Source organism: Idiotropiscis lumnitzeri, chromosome 4 (assembly GCF_059441095.1).
Source record: "Idiotropiscis lumnitzeri isolate Australia: NSW breed Sydney's pygmy pipehorse chromosome 4, RoL_Ilum_1.0, whole genome shotgun sequence".
NCBI classification, from domain to species: Eukaryota; Metazoa; Chordata; class Actinopteri; order Syngnathiformes; family Syngnathidae; genus Idiotropiscis; species Idiotropiscis lumnitzeri.
The window spans coordinates 25,981,210-25,997,285 of NC_142394.1; the positions used below are offsets into that span (position 1 = coordinate 25,981,210).

Sequence of the window (16,076 nt, forward strand, 5' to 3'; positions counted from 1 at the left end):
GTCGGACAGAAACCGGAAAGAATTGCGTATGTTCCGCTCAATAACCGGAAGTCCCGCCCCTCGAATTGTCACCATGAGTGATGGCATGTGAACAGTGAGTTACCAGCTGTTTTAGCGTTTACATTGTTTTTATTTTTTTACGTATAACGGCCTCATAAGTACGTCATTCTAGAGACTTGGGTAAGAAAAGACTTTCGGCGCTTGTCTCCATTGTATTCGTCCCAAGTTTAGCGGTGAAGCTAAATTTCTCATGCTAGTTAGTTCGAAATGGATTGCCCTTCGGCGACTTAACTCTTACTCGTCTTTGCCTCTTTCCTTTTTCTTCTCTTTCAGATTCCAGAATGCAACCGTGGGTGAGTACAGTAGACGTTTGATGCTGATGGTCAACTTCAATCAAGTTTCGTTGATAAAAAAAACAACCACTTCATGTCTTCTTTGTTTTTTTTCTCCACTTTATAGGATATTGCTATATTATTAATACGCATATCGCTGCTGTGGCAATGTGATTTCCCTCAGAGTGTGTATGAGTCAGCATGTTTTTTTTCCCCCCCTGTGCCTTTTTACAGTAAATGAAAACGAAACGTAAATGAGACATGGCATGCAAACTTTTGTTTCTTCTGTTTAAACTCGGTTGTAAATGTCGTTTGGCTCTTTTCCCCACACAGCGAACCGATAGAAGCGGAGGTAAGAATGCGTCATGTAATGTTGGCTTGATCTAGTCAAAATAAATGAATCAATTAAAAATCTCGTCTTTTTTTTTATTACGTCTTTAATCTCGAGATTGCATCTTTAGTGTCGTGTAGACGCTCACTTCATACGTGAATTATTACAAACTCTTCAGTAAAAAGGAAAGCTGTTGGAAAAGTATTAGATTTTAGAACGTATTGGAGCCATAAAATGTCTTTTCTGAGTTTGGTTTCGTGACTGTCGCAATTTGATAGCGTCGCTGTTGCACTGTCTCTATTTTCCACATTAAAATATTTTATAATATAATAATATCTACTTTTCTATACGTTACCATTATTTTTTACATGACGCTATCTTCGCGTTTGCTTCCCGCGACTGCTCCCGAAATGGCCCCCCTCCTCCTCTCTTTCTGTCCATCGATGTACCCTATGGATTATTTTCTTGCTTTGTAGTCCTTAAAAAAAGCTCTTTCTCCCACCTATTCCAATCTACTGAAAATGTCTTGAGATTGGGACATGCCTCATAATATTCTGACTTGATTGGAGTAATGTTGCTTGTCAATTGATTCCGATTTATGGTTGCAATTTGTAATCGGTGCCACTTTTTACTTGCAAAAATTCAACTTTTTGTCTTTGAGAGTGTTTTTCTCGCAAGGTGGCAACATTATTGACAAAATGACAAATTGTTTTACTTCAATCAATGTTTTTTATTGTCAAAGTTTGACAGATAATAGGAATGTACCATTGTCATGATTTTACCAAATGTTTTTATTTGTTATTTTTCTCCCTCGCAGACTCTAATGATGATGATGATGATGATGATGTCCGTGATGTGACGGTGCTTACTTCAGGTACAAATTACGATTGTTGGAATGTTATCCAACACAGAGGAAAATTGCAGCACGAGATCAAAGAGAGCGTACGTATTTTATGTATTCATTTATTTTTGCTGAGTCGGCACGCGGATATTTGACACCTCTTTTTCCGTAGGATGCTGAAAGGAAAGCCCGTTTGTTACTAGAGCGGGCCAAAATCAAAGAAAAGGCGGAAAAGAAGCGACTGAAGAAACAGGTAAGCTTGCTTGCACAGCCATTCAAACGAAAAAGGAGTAGAGCTCAGCATGTCGTAGCAAAGGCTAATCACGTCGCAATTTTATGAGGAAATGTGCTGTCAATTTGAGTCTTTTACAACTTCAACTTGATTCACTTAAATGTTCCCCTTTGTGTAACAGTTAACGAAGTTTGTACCTTTTTAACACACGACTTTAAATGAACAACTTTACAAAAACTTTTATTCTTGTAAAAAAAATGTGTTTGTACAGTCATGTTTTAATTATTCTTAAACTTGTGACTTTTTTAAAATTCTGACTTTAATCTTTTTCGCAATTTTTTTAATATTGTGACATTCAAGAAAATTACACACATTCTGTACATCATTGTCGTAAAAGTGAAACTTCCCATTTGGGACTGACTTCATCTTAAAATACGACTTGACTTTTATGATCCAATTGTGACTTTATATAAGGAAAATTCCCACTTTATTTACACTAACATTTTATTACTCTCTTATTATTCTCAGAGTGTTACAAAATTATCTTTACAAGGATTTCAACTCTATATTATGCTTAGATTTGCACGCGAAATTTTGACATTCTTGTAATAATAATTCAGAGAAATTTCATTTTTCATAACGTAAGATTTGCTTTTGGAAAAAAAACAAAGACTTTTTGCTGGAAAAATTTACTAAGATAATTGTTATTAAAATGTGAGTAAGGAAAAATACAACTTTTTTTCTTAACTTATTACCAAAGTCTTACATTACAATTTCAGCATTCATTGAAAATATTTAGTTTTAATAACAAAATATCGACGTTATCCACTGGAAAGCACAATTATGATCTTATTCTGTTGCCGGCTAAAGAAACGGAAGGAAAGAAAGCGGCAGGAGAATATGGAGAAGGAAAAAGAGAACGCAGTAAGTAGAAGTCTTTTTAAAAATTATGCAAATCATTATTTTAAACGATTTGTCCAACTACATGACCTTATATTTTCTGTGCGAAAGTTAACGGCCGGTTCGCAGCAGTCCAACGTGGAGGAAAATATGGCGGCCGGCGACAAATTGCAAGATGGCCCGGGAAGTGGAATGAAGGCAGGAACGGGACCCAGCGCGCAAAGCGATGCCGGTAACGCTAGCAACAAGGAGTCTTACAATGTTGAGGTACGTGATGGCTTGTTTTTTCTTTAGGAATTTTTAAATGATGAATTGTGTATTTTTGTATACATGTCAAAAATAATAATGTTATCATTTTTCTGCTTTTTTTTTAAATTAATGTAATTTCATGTATTTTTCCTTGTAATCAAAGAACGCATGTTTTTTTTTCTTTTACAGTGGAACTAATTTTGAAGAATTGTTCAGTTTTCATTTTATTTTTTTAAATATTTATTTAAATGTACAGCTTATGTAAATATTTGGTATTTTACCAAAAACTGCATTTGATGATTTATTTATTTTCTCAAAATATGAATACTGTAGTAATATTGTTTGCATGATCTTTTTTCCACAGAAACTGGGTGTTTTAAATTCATATAATATTTAATTTTTTTTTTTGCATTTGAAAATATATATCTTTTTATTTTTTAGGAAGAAACTGGATATAACAAGTTGGTTTGTGTTTTGACTTCACAAAGGAATTAGAAAATAATGATAAAACATTTTTTATATCAAAATCCCATTTGTGTTTTATGTATTATTTTTTAAATGTATTCTTCCAAAGGAATTGGATATGGCAAGTTGTTTTGTGAGTCAAATGGCCCAAAGAGTTCAGCATAAATTGGAGGCAAAGCCAAAGCGTGAAAAGGAGAAAAAGAAGTTGCCCAGAAAAGAGCAACTCCCCAAAAAGTCCCATGATGACGACGGCAAGGTCGGTTATTCCAATTCTGTCTCTTAATCTTTAAAAAAAAATAAAATAAAATAAAATGTCTTGTATTTATGACTGCATAATCGAGACTGTCCTGGAAAAAATATTATTATTAAAATCATTAATTTCTGACTATGTAATATTTCTACTGGTCTCTCGTAAATTATTTATTCCCCAAAATAATATTTTCTTCTTAAAATGAATTTTTAAAAAGTTATTTGCATAAAACTGCATTGTGATTTACATCACATTTTGAGATTATACTCATAAAATGACATCAGTTAAATTTTTGTACAATTCCAACTGTTCATTTAGTTCTAAACTTACCTGGCTTTAAAATGAAAAACCAAAGCTGAATTCCATTTTTTGCAATGTTTTGCACAGGCCACTGCTGGCAGCTTGGCGCTTGGTGATAATGTTGAAATAAGCAACGATCTCGCCGGTGAGTTCCTGCACATTTGCACCTCATTCTCATTGGATTTAACCCGTTTTTGAATTCCCCAAAGCTCAAGGTAATAAATGGGCTCGCGACGGACGTTATGACTTAGCAGTGGATTGTTTCACGCAAGCCATCCAGTACAATCCTACGGAAATGAAGTCAGTGCGCTACATCGTCAATTTCTATTTGTACCCGTTTTAATAATTGACGCCACTTTTCCGTTTAGGTTATTTGGAAATCGCGCGTTCTGTTTGGAGAAGCTACAGGAATACGAGAAGGCCCTGGCTGACGCGGAGTTGTGCCTCAACATTTCCCCCGACTGGATCAAAGGACTCTTTCGCAAGGGCCGGGCTTTAGCCGGTTTAAAGGTCACTGTCCACTCTTGAACGTTGCACTTTTTCACTTGAGATTTAGGCGTCCGTTTAGTCACGTGAACGACACCCGACACGCAATTGGGGAAATGGCGTCTACAAGTGCACCTTATTGGGGAATATTATCGAATAAATGTATTTGGCTAAATAGTAAGGTGTATATTTTAGGTGAGGCCTGGTTAGTCAAGGCGTCTTCTTGGGTGGAGGCCTGATGTGCGGTATCGAGTTTAAAGGAACAGACTGGTCAAAATTAATTTCCCAGCAGTTAATTAGTCAGTGTGTTTAAGGAATTAAAGTCCAAACATCAATGGCATCTGATTTACTAAAAAAAAAAAAGGTTTAAGCCAATTATGTATTCAAACAATGACCCTATACAATGACAATAAAGGGATTTCTATTTCTATTTCTATTTCTATACGCAGCCACATTTTGGACCGCCTCTCGTAATCGCTGTGACGTCATGCGAGCTGTGCTCTAGACTGGCTTGTTTACTGGTATATTGTGCGTCAAGTATTCCCCTAATTTAGAGATCACTCCCATCGTCAGGTTTCAACTTCTTCCTTGGAGACAAGTTGGGGGATTGATATTAACAGCGCAATGGCTGACAATGCAGTCAGCCTTGCGAGCCTCGAAATGTTACAACGACCGTAAGACATAACCGATTGTCACCAACAAATACGTGATAATCATTCTTTGAAAATACCAGAATGAAACTGGCAATATTTTGGATTATAGTCATGTTGTAAGGTTGCCTTTTATTTTATTTTATTTTATTTTATTTATTTTTGGGGGGATATTAACACTCTGGATGTAACTATCTTCCAAAATAGTTTTGTTCTAATATTTCTAATAATTATATCTAATATGATAGTCATATTTCCATAAATTACCATATATATATATTTTGGTTACAATGATTCACATTTTTTGTTCAATATGTGATGGAATGTTGGCACTGTATGCAGGCAACCTTACCACTATCCTCCAAAATATTGTGAGTTTCATTCGAATATTTTCAGAGGATTATCACATGCCTACACTTGAGCATATCAATTTTGGTCACAATCGGTTATGTTTTACTGACCCGGAGTTGAGATACGGCTGGCTGACTGACATTGTCAACCATTGTGGCGTTAATACCCACCCGTTGGTCCCCAGCACCTCTAATAGCCAAGTGTGCAAGAGCGAGGCCATTTAAAGATTTGGGGGAAAAAATGGAATGTGAGAAAAAACTCTAAATTGTACAAAGTGCCAGTGAAAGACCGCCAAAGTATGAGTTATGTGCTCCCTCTTACGAGTGGCAGTCAAGAGGCGAGCAGCAGCATTTTGGACCGACTGGAGACGCTTGATGGAGGATTGTCTGACTCCCAAATAAAGTGCATGACAGTAAAACAGCCGAGATGTGACAAAGGCATGAATTACTGTTACAGTTTAGAATCACGGCCCAGTTTAAGACCCAAGTTCAAGACTGTTGGCTTTCGATAAAGAGCCAGGGGGCCAGCTTAAACCTTCCTTTTTCTTTTTTCTTTCAGGAAATCAGATGCCATTAATGTTTGCACTTTTATTCCTTCGTCAAAGTGACTAATCAAACCGGTCTGTTCACTACCAGCCGGGTAAAAAAAAAAAAATTGGATCTTTGACGTCTTTAGCCGTCAATGGCAGTGAATGAGTTACGGGGGCGTCTTTTATTTATTTTTTTGTCAAGGTAATGACACAGCAGTAATCAGGGAGTGGCATCCACTAGAAAGGTGACAGGGAAGGACGCCATGAGTCGAGCGCTCAATTTGTCACCGATTCTGTCGGCCTAAGGTGTGGCTGCCTCCTCTGCAGTATGCACCATCCCGAATTTCCAGAATCCCCCCCCCCGTGTCACTGAAGCACCCCCAGCCCCTCCAACCGCATTACTTTCCCCACCAGAGATACGAGGAGGCGGTGAAAGCTTTCCAGGGAGTTCTAAAGCGGGATGCATCTTGTGCTGAGGCGGCTCAGGAAATGATGCGAATGCAGATATTGCAACTCATGGTGAGCGGGTGGCGGACTCACACAAAGCACGCTGGCACCTTCAAGGGTTTTTTTTTCTCCACTCGTAACACGCCCTCACTTTTCTGTTTCAGGGGTACGGCTTCACGCAGGAGCAGAGTTCAAATGCCTTAATAATACACGGGACGGTACCGAAAGCGCGCGAGGCGCTGTCCAGATTAAGTTTGCAAATGGGTGAGTGGAACAGCAACAAACGCCCGCTGGACGCTGCTTCTTCTGAGCCGAGCCGTCCTTGTTTTTTCCCCCAACAAAGGCGGCCAAATCTTGGCGGGTCCAGAAAGTGTAGTGAAGACCGAACCCCGCTGGAACGGCCACAACGCCTCCAACGTCCAAAGTCAAGAGGATCGTCCGTGAGTCAACCAGATGAATTTTAGTTTGGGAATTGACGCACTGGCAAGGACGGTGCAACTTTTCTTCGCAATATTTCTACTCTAGTTAAACGATAATTCAGATTTTGTCTCATAGATTTACAAATATTCTCGTAATATTTATGCAATGTTTGAAAATGTTATTTCTTTCCGTGTCAAACATTACATCTCAAAATATATTTTGACTTTGCGTAATTATTCGGATTCGTTCTCGTAATTTTTTAACTTCACACTGATAATTTTCCGACTTTATTTTAAAACTAATTTAATTTAATTAAAATTATTTTTTCCCTCTTATTTGCTGTAAAATTGACTTTTTTCTTCAAATGGTTCCTGGAATACTTTTCATAAAAAAATATACTTTTTACTGTTATTTTTACTCCTATTTACACAAAATTTCAAGTATTTGTTCTCATATTTTTAAGACAATCTAATAATTTTATATAATTTTATTTTTATTTTCAAAATAGTTTTTATTCATTCCCATAATTCAGATTTATTCTCAGATTTTAAGACTTGGTCACATAAGAATATGATTTCATTCTCATTTTATTCAAGACATATTTGTGATTAAAAATCTACTTTTTAATTTTTTCTTTTATTTATATGATATGTCAGCTCGTTGAATGTCCCTAAAATTATTTGTTTATTTAAAAGAAAATAACTTTAAAATGATGATTTTTTTGTTGTTGTTTGCCACATTGGCTTCCGTCTCCCTCGCAGGGAGCTGTTTCCAGTGTGGGTGGGCAACCTGACCTCGACAGTGACAGAAGAGCTGCTCTACAACATGTTCAGCAAGTCAGTGGGCCGGCGCTTTCACACCGCGTAAAGTAACAGCGAAGCCCGATCGTAAATTGACGGGAATGACGTCTGCCTCGGCAGGGCGGGTTCGCTTCACAGCGTCAAGATCCTCATCAACCGACGCTGCGGCTTCGTCAACTTTACGCGACAGGAGTGCTGCGACAAAGCCATCCGATTATTCCACGTGAGTCGGAACTCCCGCTGGCGCCCTTCCGCCCCTTTTCTTTCTCCACGCGACTCACCTCCGTGATCTTTGGTCAGAACTTCGAGCTGATGGGCAACGGGATCATCGTTCGATACCCTGACAGAATCCCAGAGTACGGGGGCTTCTCGAAGGCGGCCCTCAAAGCGCAAGACTTTCGTGCTGACAATTCCAAGTAAGGGATTTTTAACCTCTTGAAACTGCGGCGGGCGTGGGAGTGTGCTTTATTTTTGCAAAAATAAATGGGAATGAACTTTTAAAATGCGAGAATCTCCCCTTCATCGCATATTTAAACATCATATATTGATGGCGAGAAAACACCAAAAAATATTTTACAACTAGTAACATCTGCAAATATATACAAAGATTGTTGTCATTAAAAACACAACAAACAATTTTCACAAAATGATTGCTTCCTCAAAGTTCCAACTGTTCCTCAATATGTTGACTGCGTGATTTGAGTCGTCTGGAAATACTTTAATTTGCATCGTAATTCAGGTAGAATCTCATAACACTGCCATGAAATCAGTTTGTGCAATTCCAACATATTTTAGTGGTATTTTTATTTATTTATTTTTTAAATTCTTGCCACATCTTTCAAAGCCGTTTTGAGCTTGACGTAACTCCTGCAGAATCACTGAAGTTGATCAATGTCACAATGTCGATTGTGTTTTTCCAGGCGGAATTCAAACGGGAGCGGACACATGCGCCCCAACAGACAATAAAAGAAGAACCAAATGGCATTTTTAATTTTTGAAATAAACCCTTCACCAATTTTTTGAATTAATTATTTTTGTCATGTTTTTCTTCCAAAATGTTTCCATTTAATGAACATGATTTTATAAAAAAAAAGCAGCATTCACGGATTTCTTATTTTAATTTGCATATTCTAAAACATAGTCTTAAAATTTGTATCTGAAAATATCCACTTTTTCTTTTATTTTAATCCTTTTAATTTTTTTATTTATTTATTTATTCTTTTAACAAATTCTTTCTTAAATCTCTGTTGACTGTTTAATCATGACATCCCCGTGAGATGAGATTTTTTTTTTTTTTTTTTAATTTCGAATCAATTTTGTGATGACCAAATTTCCTGTCATATTTTTAGCTGTTGATCTTTTGACAAAGACTGGCCTGTTGTCGTCGTAATTATTTTTGGGCTCTTTTTTTCCCAATGGACGCATTGAGTGAGCGAGTGTTGTGTTGTGTTGTGTTGCTCCTTTTAATCTTGCGGGGAGTCTGCGAGGTGGGGGGGGCAACGGGTGTGTGGCGGTGGCGTTAACGGCAACAAAATGGCTGCTGATAATCGCGAATCACGCGAGAGGAAGTTCAAATAATGTTTGGCTATATTTGGAAAAAACTATTTATAGCCTTCCCCTATTGTGAAACATGCCAGCTTTCATCACTGTAAAGTTTATGTAATAGTTTAGTTTACTATTTATGGTGAACTATGCATATTTTATCATTTTGTAAAAAATGTACAATTACTTATTAGTCTCGCATTATCATTTAGAAACTGCAACTTAGTTTTAATATTTTTTATTTTATGCTAATTAAATTACCACATGCTAATATATATATATATATATATATATATATAATATAATATAATATAATATGAAAAAGGGCAGTTGGGGTAATGAGAAATTTTTTTTTTGGGTGCGTTTGTTTTTGCTATGCTTGCATTTGAAAAAGACAAAAAAAGCTTCTTTCCACATAAGCCTCTCCCCTCCCCAATCATGTCTGTATCAATTTTCGTGCATGTGAAGCATCCACGATGAAGGAGACACGAGAGGAGATGCTTTTATGCTGATGAGAAGCAGTTTGGGAGGAGGAGGAGGAGGAGGTGGGTAAAAATGGAAATGACCCCCCTCCCCTCCCTCCCTCCTCGTCGACCCCCCCCCCCCTGTATCAAAGCCTCCTGCTGGAGTCAGGGGAGGCGAGGGGAGGGGAGGGAGAGAGGGAAGCAGGAGACGTCCCAGCTGTGTTTGACAGCTCTCAGGGTTGAGTTGTGTGGTCTGATGCTGAAGAGGGGGTGGGGTGGGGGGTGCTCAACACACACGCAGACAGACAGACGGGGTGGCAAGGGAGGTGACAGCAAGCTCTGACATGGTCCAGCCTGAACATCTGAATGTGCACCAAATGGTACCCCATGTGCTTTTTTTTTTTTTTTTTGAGGGGTTCAGGCGTGGGCGGATCATTTTCCGGCCCGGGCCCCAAGTGATTTTAAGAGTTTTTCCTTTTTGTAGAGTTGCTCCTCAGATTTGTTTCCTTTGTGGAAAAAAAATCAATACAATAATATGGGAGGATGGGGTGTGGTGTAGAATTTTATTGAGACAGTAAATTGGCGCCTTGTCGTGGTATGTGAAAGAATCACAGAATTTAAGCTTCAAACTGCATCATGTTACAGTGGCTTAATTAATTTTATCCCAGTTAGGGACATGTGTTCAGTTGTATTTAACTTTTTAAGGATGATACCTGACATTTTTCATTGAACTTTAGCGTGCGATACATTTTGAATCGAGTCACGTAGAGTTTATTGCAGTGAACATCTCCACCAAGCTCCCGTCTGGTTACATGTTGTGATGCAGCTGCTCGCAATCCTTCTTTTCAACCGACGGATGGAGCGTTCCAAGGCACTAAGCGACTCACCCCCACTTCACCCCCCCCCACCCACACACACACACACACACACACAGCCCAGCCAGTAAAAAGGTGTGTCTCTTAAACGTCTCGGTGTTTCATTTGTTTCAGCTGCGGGCGCCTTAAAATCAAAACGATCCCAAGTGGTTTTGTGCAGTGTGTCATCTCCCAATGTTGTCATGTCGAACTTGTCTGTTCAGTTCGTTTCCGTTTCTGCTGCTGCTGACTTGTGCATTTCGACGTGACGTCATCAAACGTGCTTCGAGGAACACCTTTTTTTTTTTTTTTTTTGCCATGACGTCGTTTTCCTTAACTTCAGAGAGTGCCAGGCATCGCTGAGAGGTATCGATCATATCTACGATATTTTTTTTCAATCTAAATCAAACATGCATTTAAATTAAAAAAAGATTCTTCAAAAATATTTTTTAAATAATGCTGATCTAAACTTTTATATAAATATTATGGTGTAACAAAATTAAACTAAAATTGAAATGTATAACCATAAACTACAATCAATGATTAATTTGATTTTATGAATTTTTTTCATTTATGGTAATTAAACTATAAAAAAATAATAATTGTCATTTTATATGGATACTATTCTAATTATATGTACACTGTATGTGTTAATTTTTCCATAAACGTATTAAAACAATCCAATAGCTGCAATAATACATTTGTTCAAAAATATTTTTCATAATCTATCACAAATGTTATGTCTCAGGTCCCATCCGAAGCCGAAGCTCCTCCTGGTCGATCTGCACGCCCGCCCAGGCGCCCTCCCTCCCGCCCTCCCGCCTTCCCGCCTTCCCGCCTTCCCCTCCCCTCCCCTCCTCGCCGGCTCTGAGATGAGGAGACAAGTTCGCCCGCGGCATTCACACTCCTTCCCGCAGTCGCTGTCTTCCGTTTCGGACCAACGGAGGGGGGACCTCGGAACCGGAGAAGCGTATTTTCTCGTCTTGAGGATTAACATCCGAGCCTGGTAACTTTCGGGCCCGCTTTTTGTGCACGTTCAGGATGAACAAAGCCGAGAAGGAAAACGAGCCGAGTGAATTGAGCAGCCACGAAGAAGAGGTAGGTGGGCGTCCGCACCTGGTCGCTCCCCAAAAGCCAAACTTGACTTCACAACAACCGACCGCGACACGTTCGGTCGAGTCGAGTTCGCTCCTTGACGATGAACAACAACGCGAGTCATGCTAAAAGGCGTCACTTGTAAACTTGGGACGCCTTTTAAGTCCTCTTGCGCACTTGGAATGACAAGTAGGCACTGAAGTTGGAAATTACTGAGAAAATCACGATGCTGGCGCTCAAGTGTTGTAATTTTACAACAATATGGCCGCGGCACAATCAATGCGGGATAAAATTTATAGACAGTAAGTCTTACGAGTTAAACTGACGTGTCACACTTGATTACAATAAATACATTAAAAAAAATTATTGTTTTGTTACAGGCCCTTCAGTGGTAATCGATGACAAGCTCGATATCATTTTCCCCCTCCAACACGTTGGCCCTCATTGTCATTTTATGTTGATATCATGATACAGCTCATCTTTCAATCATATCAATCATGTTGCCCCCATTCACTGGCGAACAATCACAAATTCATTAGTTAAAAAAAAAAAAAAATTAACAGTCCAATTTCTAATGAAGCATCTCACAAGTTGTCAATCAAAGTTGATATCATATGATACAGTCCACCTTTTGTGTGTCCTTGAGTTACACAGATATTGTCATGTATCATGTACGTCCTTCACTTGAACAATCTCAAGTTCATGATAGTCATTTTTTTTCTAATGGTAATTGTAATTTTCTTCCAATTCAAAATGGTGCATGACCCAAGTGTCTGGATACGAATACCATTTTATTTTTCTTCTTGAGCTCACGTCATGCATCGTTGAAGAGTCAATCATACCTTAGCTGCGATGTTGATCTTTGTTAAAAAAAATAATTGTAAGTCTAATTACTGATGAAGTCAGACCTAAGTGTGAATTTTTTTGCCTGCTTACAATTCAGCTCTTTTAAAGCATTTTTAAAATCCTAGAAGAAAAAAAGCATAAACTGTGTTTTATTTCTTTAATTTGTCTTTAAATATCTTATATTGAATAGATTATTATTGGAATATTGAGATTTTATCCCGCGTGTGGTACGTATGACAGAGCCTATGAGTTACACGAAACCCTTAATGTTATTTTTTAAAATTTCTATCGTGATATCATGATACAGCGCAAAGTTTGAAAATTTTTTTTTTCACAGATGTGTCATGGATACATCCCAACATCAGAAGTCAATTATGACTATGATACCGTGTGGTACCGTATCATGATACCTCTGGCAATAACTTTATTATGGCTTATCCTGCTCTCCGTACTGCATTAGGAGTGAAATTGTCCAAATCATTCGGTCCACAACTGGTCGAGCTAACAATCTTATATATACAATGCATTCAGTAAGGATGGCGAGTACCGATAACGGGTATCGGTATTGATACTGGTATCAGTGAATACTCAAGTGAAAATTCATTCTGTATCGGTCTGAAAAAAGTGCGGTATCAGAAATCCCTAATGTTCAATATCTCCAACCAAAAGTTTTTGTGTGGGGGAGAGCCGACGTCTCCTCGAGTAAATGATTCCGTAAACTTTGCCACAGAACGGAATGCGGCCAATTAAAGAAGCACCCTGGCTGACAAACAAGGAAGCGGCGATAAATAAAAGCAAATACGTCCTACCCATGTTGTTTTTTGGGATAAAATTGGATTCCACAGACGTCAAGAAGTATTTTTCAAAGTAAGTCTTGACATTTTATAATAACCTCACCACTCGTCCTTTTTGGAAATCCGCGGCTAACATCATGTGAGATTTTTGCCTCGGAGGACTTTTTTGTGCTCTATTTTGAGATTACCAGACAGCACCACCAAAAACTCTTAAATGCCTCATTTCTTTAAAAAAATAATCTTTTGGTGGGTTATGGAACAGATAAACAATCTTTTAAGATTTGAAAATTCTCAGGCGCTTGCCGGGCCTCACCTGGCTCCGACCTTGCGAGGTTTAAGGTTGGTATTGGTAGCTTATGTTTTATGTTTTACGGTTCGGGTCATCTGAATTGATGATAAAACTGGACTTTCACCATCCAAGTACCCCTCCCAGGACTGTACCACCCACTGCCCAACCTCGCCTGCTCCCAAAGGAGCCGTAAAACCCGGCCAATAACGGTTGAGAGGCAAAGTTTAACAAGCTGCGAGGTATGACTCTCACGTGCTCGGGCGCAATCGCTCACTGATTCACACCAGTAAAGCGCAGATGCGGCAGAAGGCCGCGCTAACCAAACATGGCGTTGTTGCAGCCGAGGTATGCGTCTAATCTGGAGAGCGGCGTTTGATAAGCCGGCGCAATCAGGAGCTATCAGGTGTTCTGGACGCTTTCACGTCACCGGTGCTCCTTTTAGCCAGGTGACAAGACCTTGTACGGACCAGAAAGCTAGGCCGGAGTCAACAATTTTCCATGTGTATCTTGGCGGTATCGTCCATGCTGTATCGCGATACCGCTTGATATCAAGTTTGCATACCACCGTACCGCGTGTGAGGTCCGCCATTAAAGCGCTCCCCTGATGGATGCGCGACCGTTTTACCCGGGCCGAGACGTCGCGTTGACTCTTCGTGTAAGTGGATCTTTACAAGCGAGACCCCGAAGAGATATGACTCAAGCGAATGTGGCGCGTCTCTTTGGGGGTGCGCTCATCGGGCGGCGTGACCTTTTTGGTACGTGGGGGAGCGCGGGGGAGGCCACCAGCGGTCCGTAGCATGCCGGCCTTCTCTCCATGAAAAGGGCAAAGTGATACATTAACTCTGTGTGACATGAAACGTTACAGGAGGGTCGGAAAAAAACATTCCAATGTCCAGCTAATGAAGACAATCAAAAAAGCTCACTGCCTTTGCACCCCCCCCTCTCTCCCGATTTCCCCCCTCCTGCTCTGCCGTCTGATAGGTTGGAGTTTATTTATACAAGCGGCGGGGGAATTGTCATCTTATCTGAGCCATTTGTCAGCTGTGCGACAAGAGCTATTTGAAAAGACAACAACGAGGCTTAGCGTCACCAGCGTCTGGCCAGTGAGTCTGAGAAGAACGCCGTTAACGAATTAATACGTTACAAGAGGGTAGGGTGGGTGATATGGCGGAAATATGCGATCGCGATATATTTGTTCGCATCGTCCGATCTCGATTATTATAAAAATTGTTTGAAAGCATCGATCTGTCCTGAAAACCAAACAAACTGGAAAGTTATTCATTTTATTGCTGTCAAGCGATTAAATTTCTTAACTTATTATTCGCCCCCCCAAAAAATCCATCATTAATTAATTTTTTTTTTTTTTACCAGATTTTCAACTACATTTCTTTTATGAAGCTCGTAACAGATATTTACTTGAATAATATCTTGGAATGAATGTAGACTCACCAAATATGAAGTATATTTTAATTAAAAAACTGTTCTAAATAAGACTGAGTTAACTGAGTTAGAATAATTGACTGCGTTAAAACTTTTGTGATTAATCTCCAGAATTAACGCTTTAACTTTGTTAGCCCTAATTCGTATATGAAGTACTCTAAAAACAAAAATTTAAAAAGTTGAACATAGAGAAATATTAAAATGGTTTTTAATATGCCTGACCACAAATGTAGAAAAATGTCAAGATGAAGATTGAACGACATGCGCGTGGCTGAGCTCAAATGAAAGAATCAGTTCAGGAAGTGATCCATTCGCTCGCGTTCGCGGAAAAGAGTCGTTTTTTTTTAAGCAAATCGTTAGCGGACAACACAACAATCGTTGGAACAGCCGCGTGACGGCTAACATAAGGGTTTTTTTTTTTTGTTTTGTTTTTTAATTTTTATATTTCAAAGATCAAACAAAAAATGAGATAAATCAAAATGCTAATGACTATTCCACATAACTATGGCGCAAGTTTATAACCTCCAGCTTCAGCGAAATAACAGTTGTTGAGCTAGCAATGCTAAGGTAGCATTAGCACTGTAAATAAAGCCAAAGTTAGCTAGCGATAGCTGCTAAATGGCTAGCATAATATATACGAAATAGATTGTGATTATAAAATAATTGAAGTTTTATTTTTTTGGAACATAAAAGTCAACTTGGTTTCTCAAGATCTTTGGCAATGCTCAAAATGAGGCTAAAATGGCCGCTTCAAAGCAAAATGATCGACTTCCTGTGCTTTTTCCGGCATGGCTTTTTTGAGACGCGTTATTTTTTTATTTTTTTATTTTTCCTTTAATCTTTCTTCCCCTGGTTTCCTTCCATCTGCCACACCCGTCCGTCTTCGCTCAGCTTGCGTTATCTTGTTCTCGTTGCCATTTCCTCCCCCGATGCTTTCTTTCCTTCAGTAATAAGGCGGCGCCACGACTGCCATTAAACCCGAGCCCTTGTTTCTTCTTCTGAATCGTCTGTTTATTCTTTTTTGGCTCAACCTTGTTGAAAATGGGGTCCACATCACGGACCCTCAAAACTGACAAAATTCTTAAATAAAACAAATTTTTTTAAAAAGGAAACATTTCTGAACTGAACAAAGGCGCATTGTTGAGATATTTCCTCTGTGTCAAGTTTTC

The 16,076-nt window shown here is 38.9% G+C and overlaps 2 protein-coding genes across 7 annotated transcripts in view; both read left to right on the plus strand.

Moving 5' to 3' along the window:
- Nucleotides 1–11,453, plus strand: LOC148338873 (uncharacterized). Of its 5 annotated transcripts, none has more exons than XM_088293377.1 (18): nt 34–180; nt 334–353; nt 666–684; nt 1,481–1,605; nt 1,677–1,757; nt 2,607–2,660; nt 2,748–2,903; nt 3,460–3,606; nt 3,988–4,045; nt 4,110–4,200; nt 4,269–4,410; nt 6,331–6,435; nt 6,528–6,627; nt 6,707–6,803; nt 7,545–7,619; nt 7,704–7,806; nt 7,884–7,999; nt 11,192–11,453. In XM_088293377.1, the coding sequence occupies exons 2-18, from the start codon at nt 342–344 to the stop codon at nt 11,451–11,453; spliced, it is 1,743 nt and encodes a 580-aa protein (XP_088149503.1). In that variant the 5' UTR covers nt 34–180; nt 334–341. The 5 variants fall into 5 exon arrangements, with proteins under 5 accessions (XP_088149502.1, XP_088149505.1, XP_088149503.1 ...); XM_088293378.1 differs by having other exon boundaries at nt 77–94; XM_088293376.1 differs by lacking the exon at nt 666–684 and having other exon boundaries at nt 1–94.
- The window catches only part of rbpms (RNA binding protein, mRNA processing factor), a 25,804-nt gene continuing 21,122 nt past the window's right edge, over nt 11,395–16,076 (plus strand). For both annotated transcript variants that reach the window (XM_088293381.1, XM_088293382.1), the window contains exon 1: nt 11,395–11,541. In XM_088293381.1, coding sequence (XP_088149507.1) covers nt 11,485–11,541 — 57 coding nt within the window. In that variant the 5' untranslated portion in view covers nt 11,395–11,484. The remainder of the gene's footprint in view (nt 11,542–16,076) is intronic.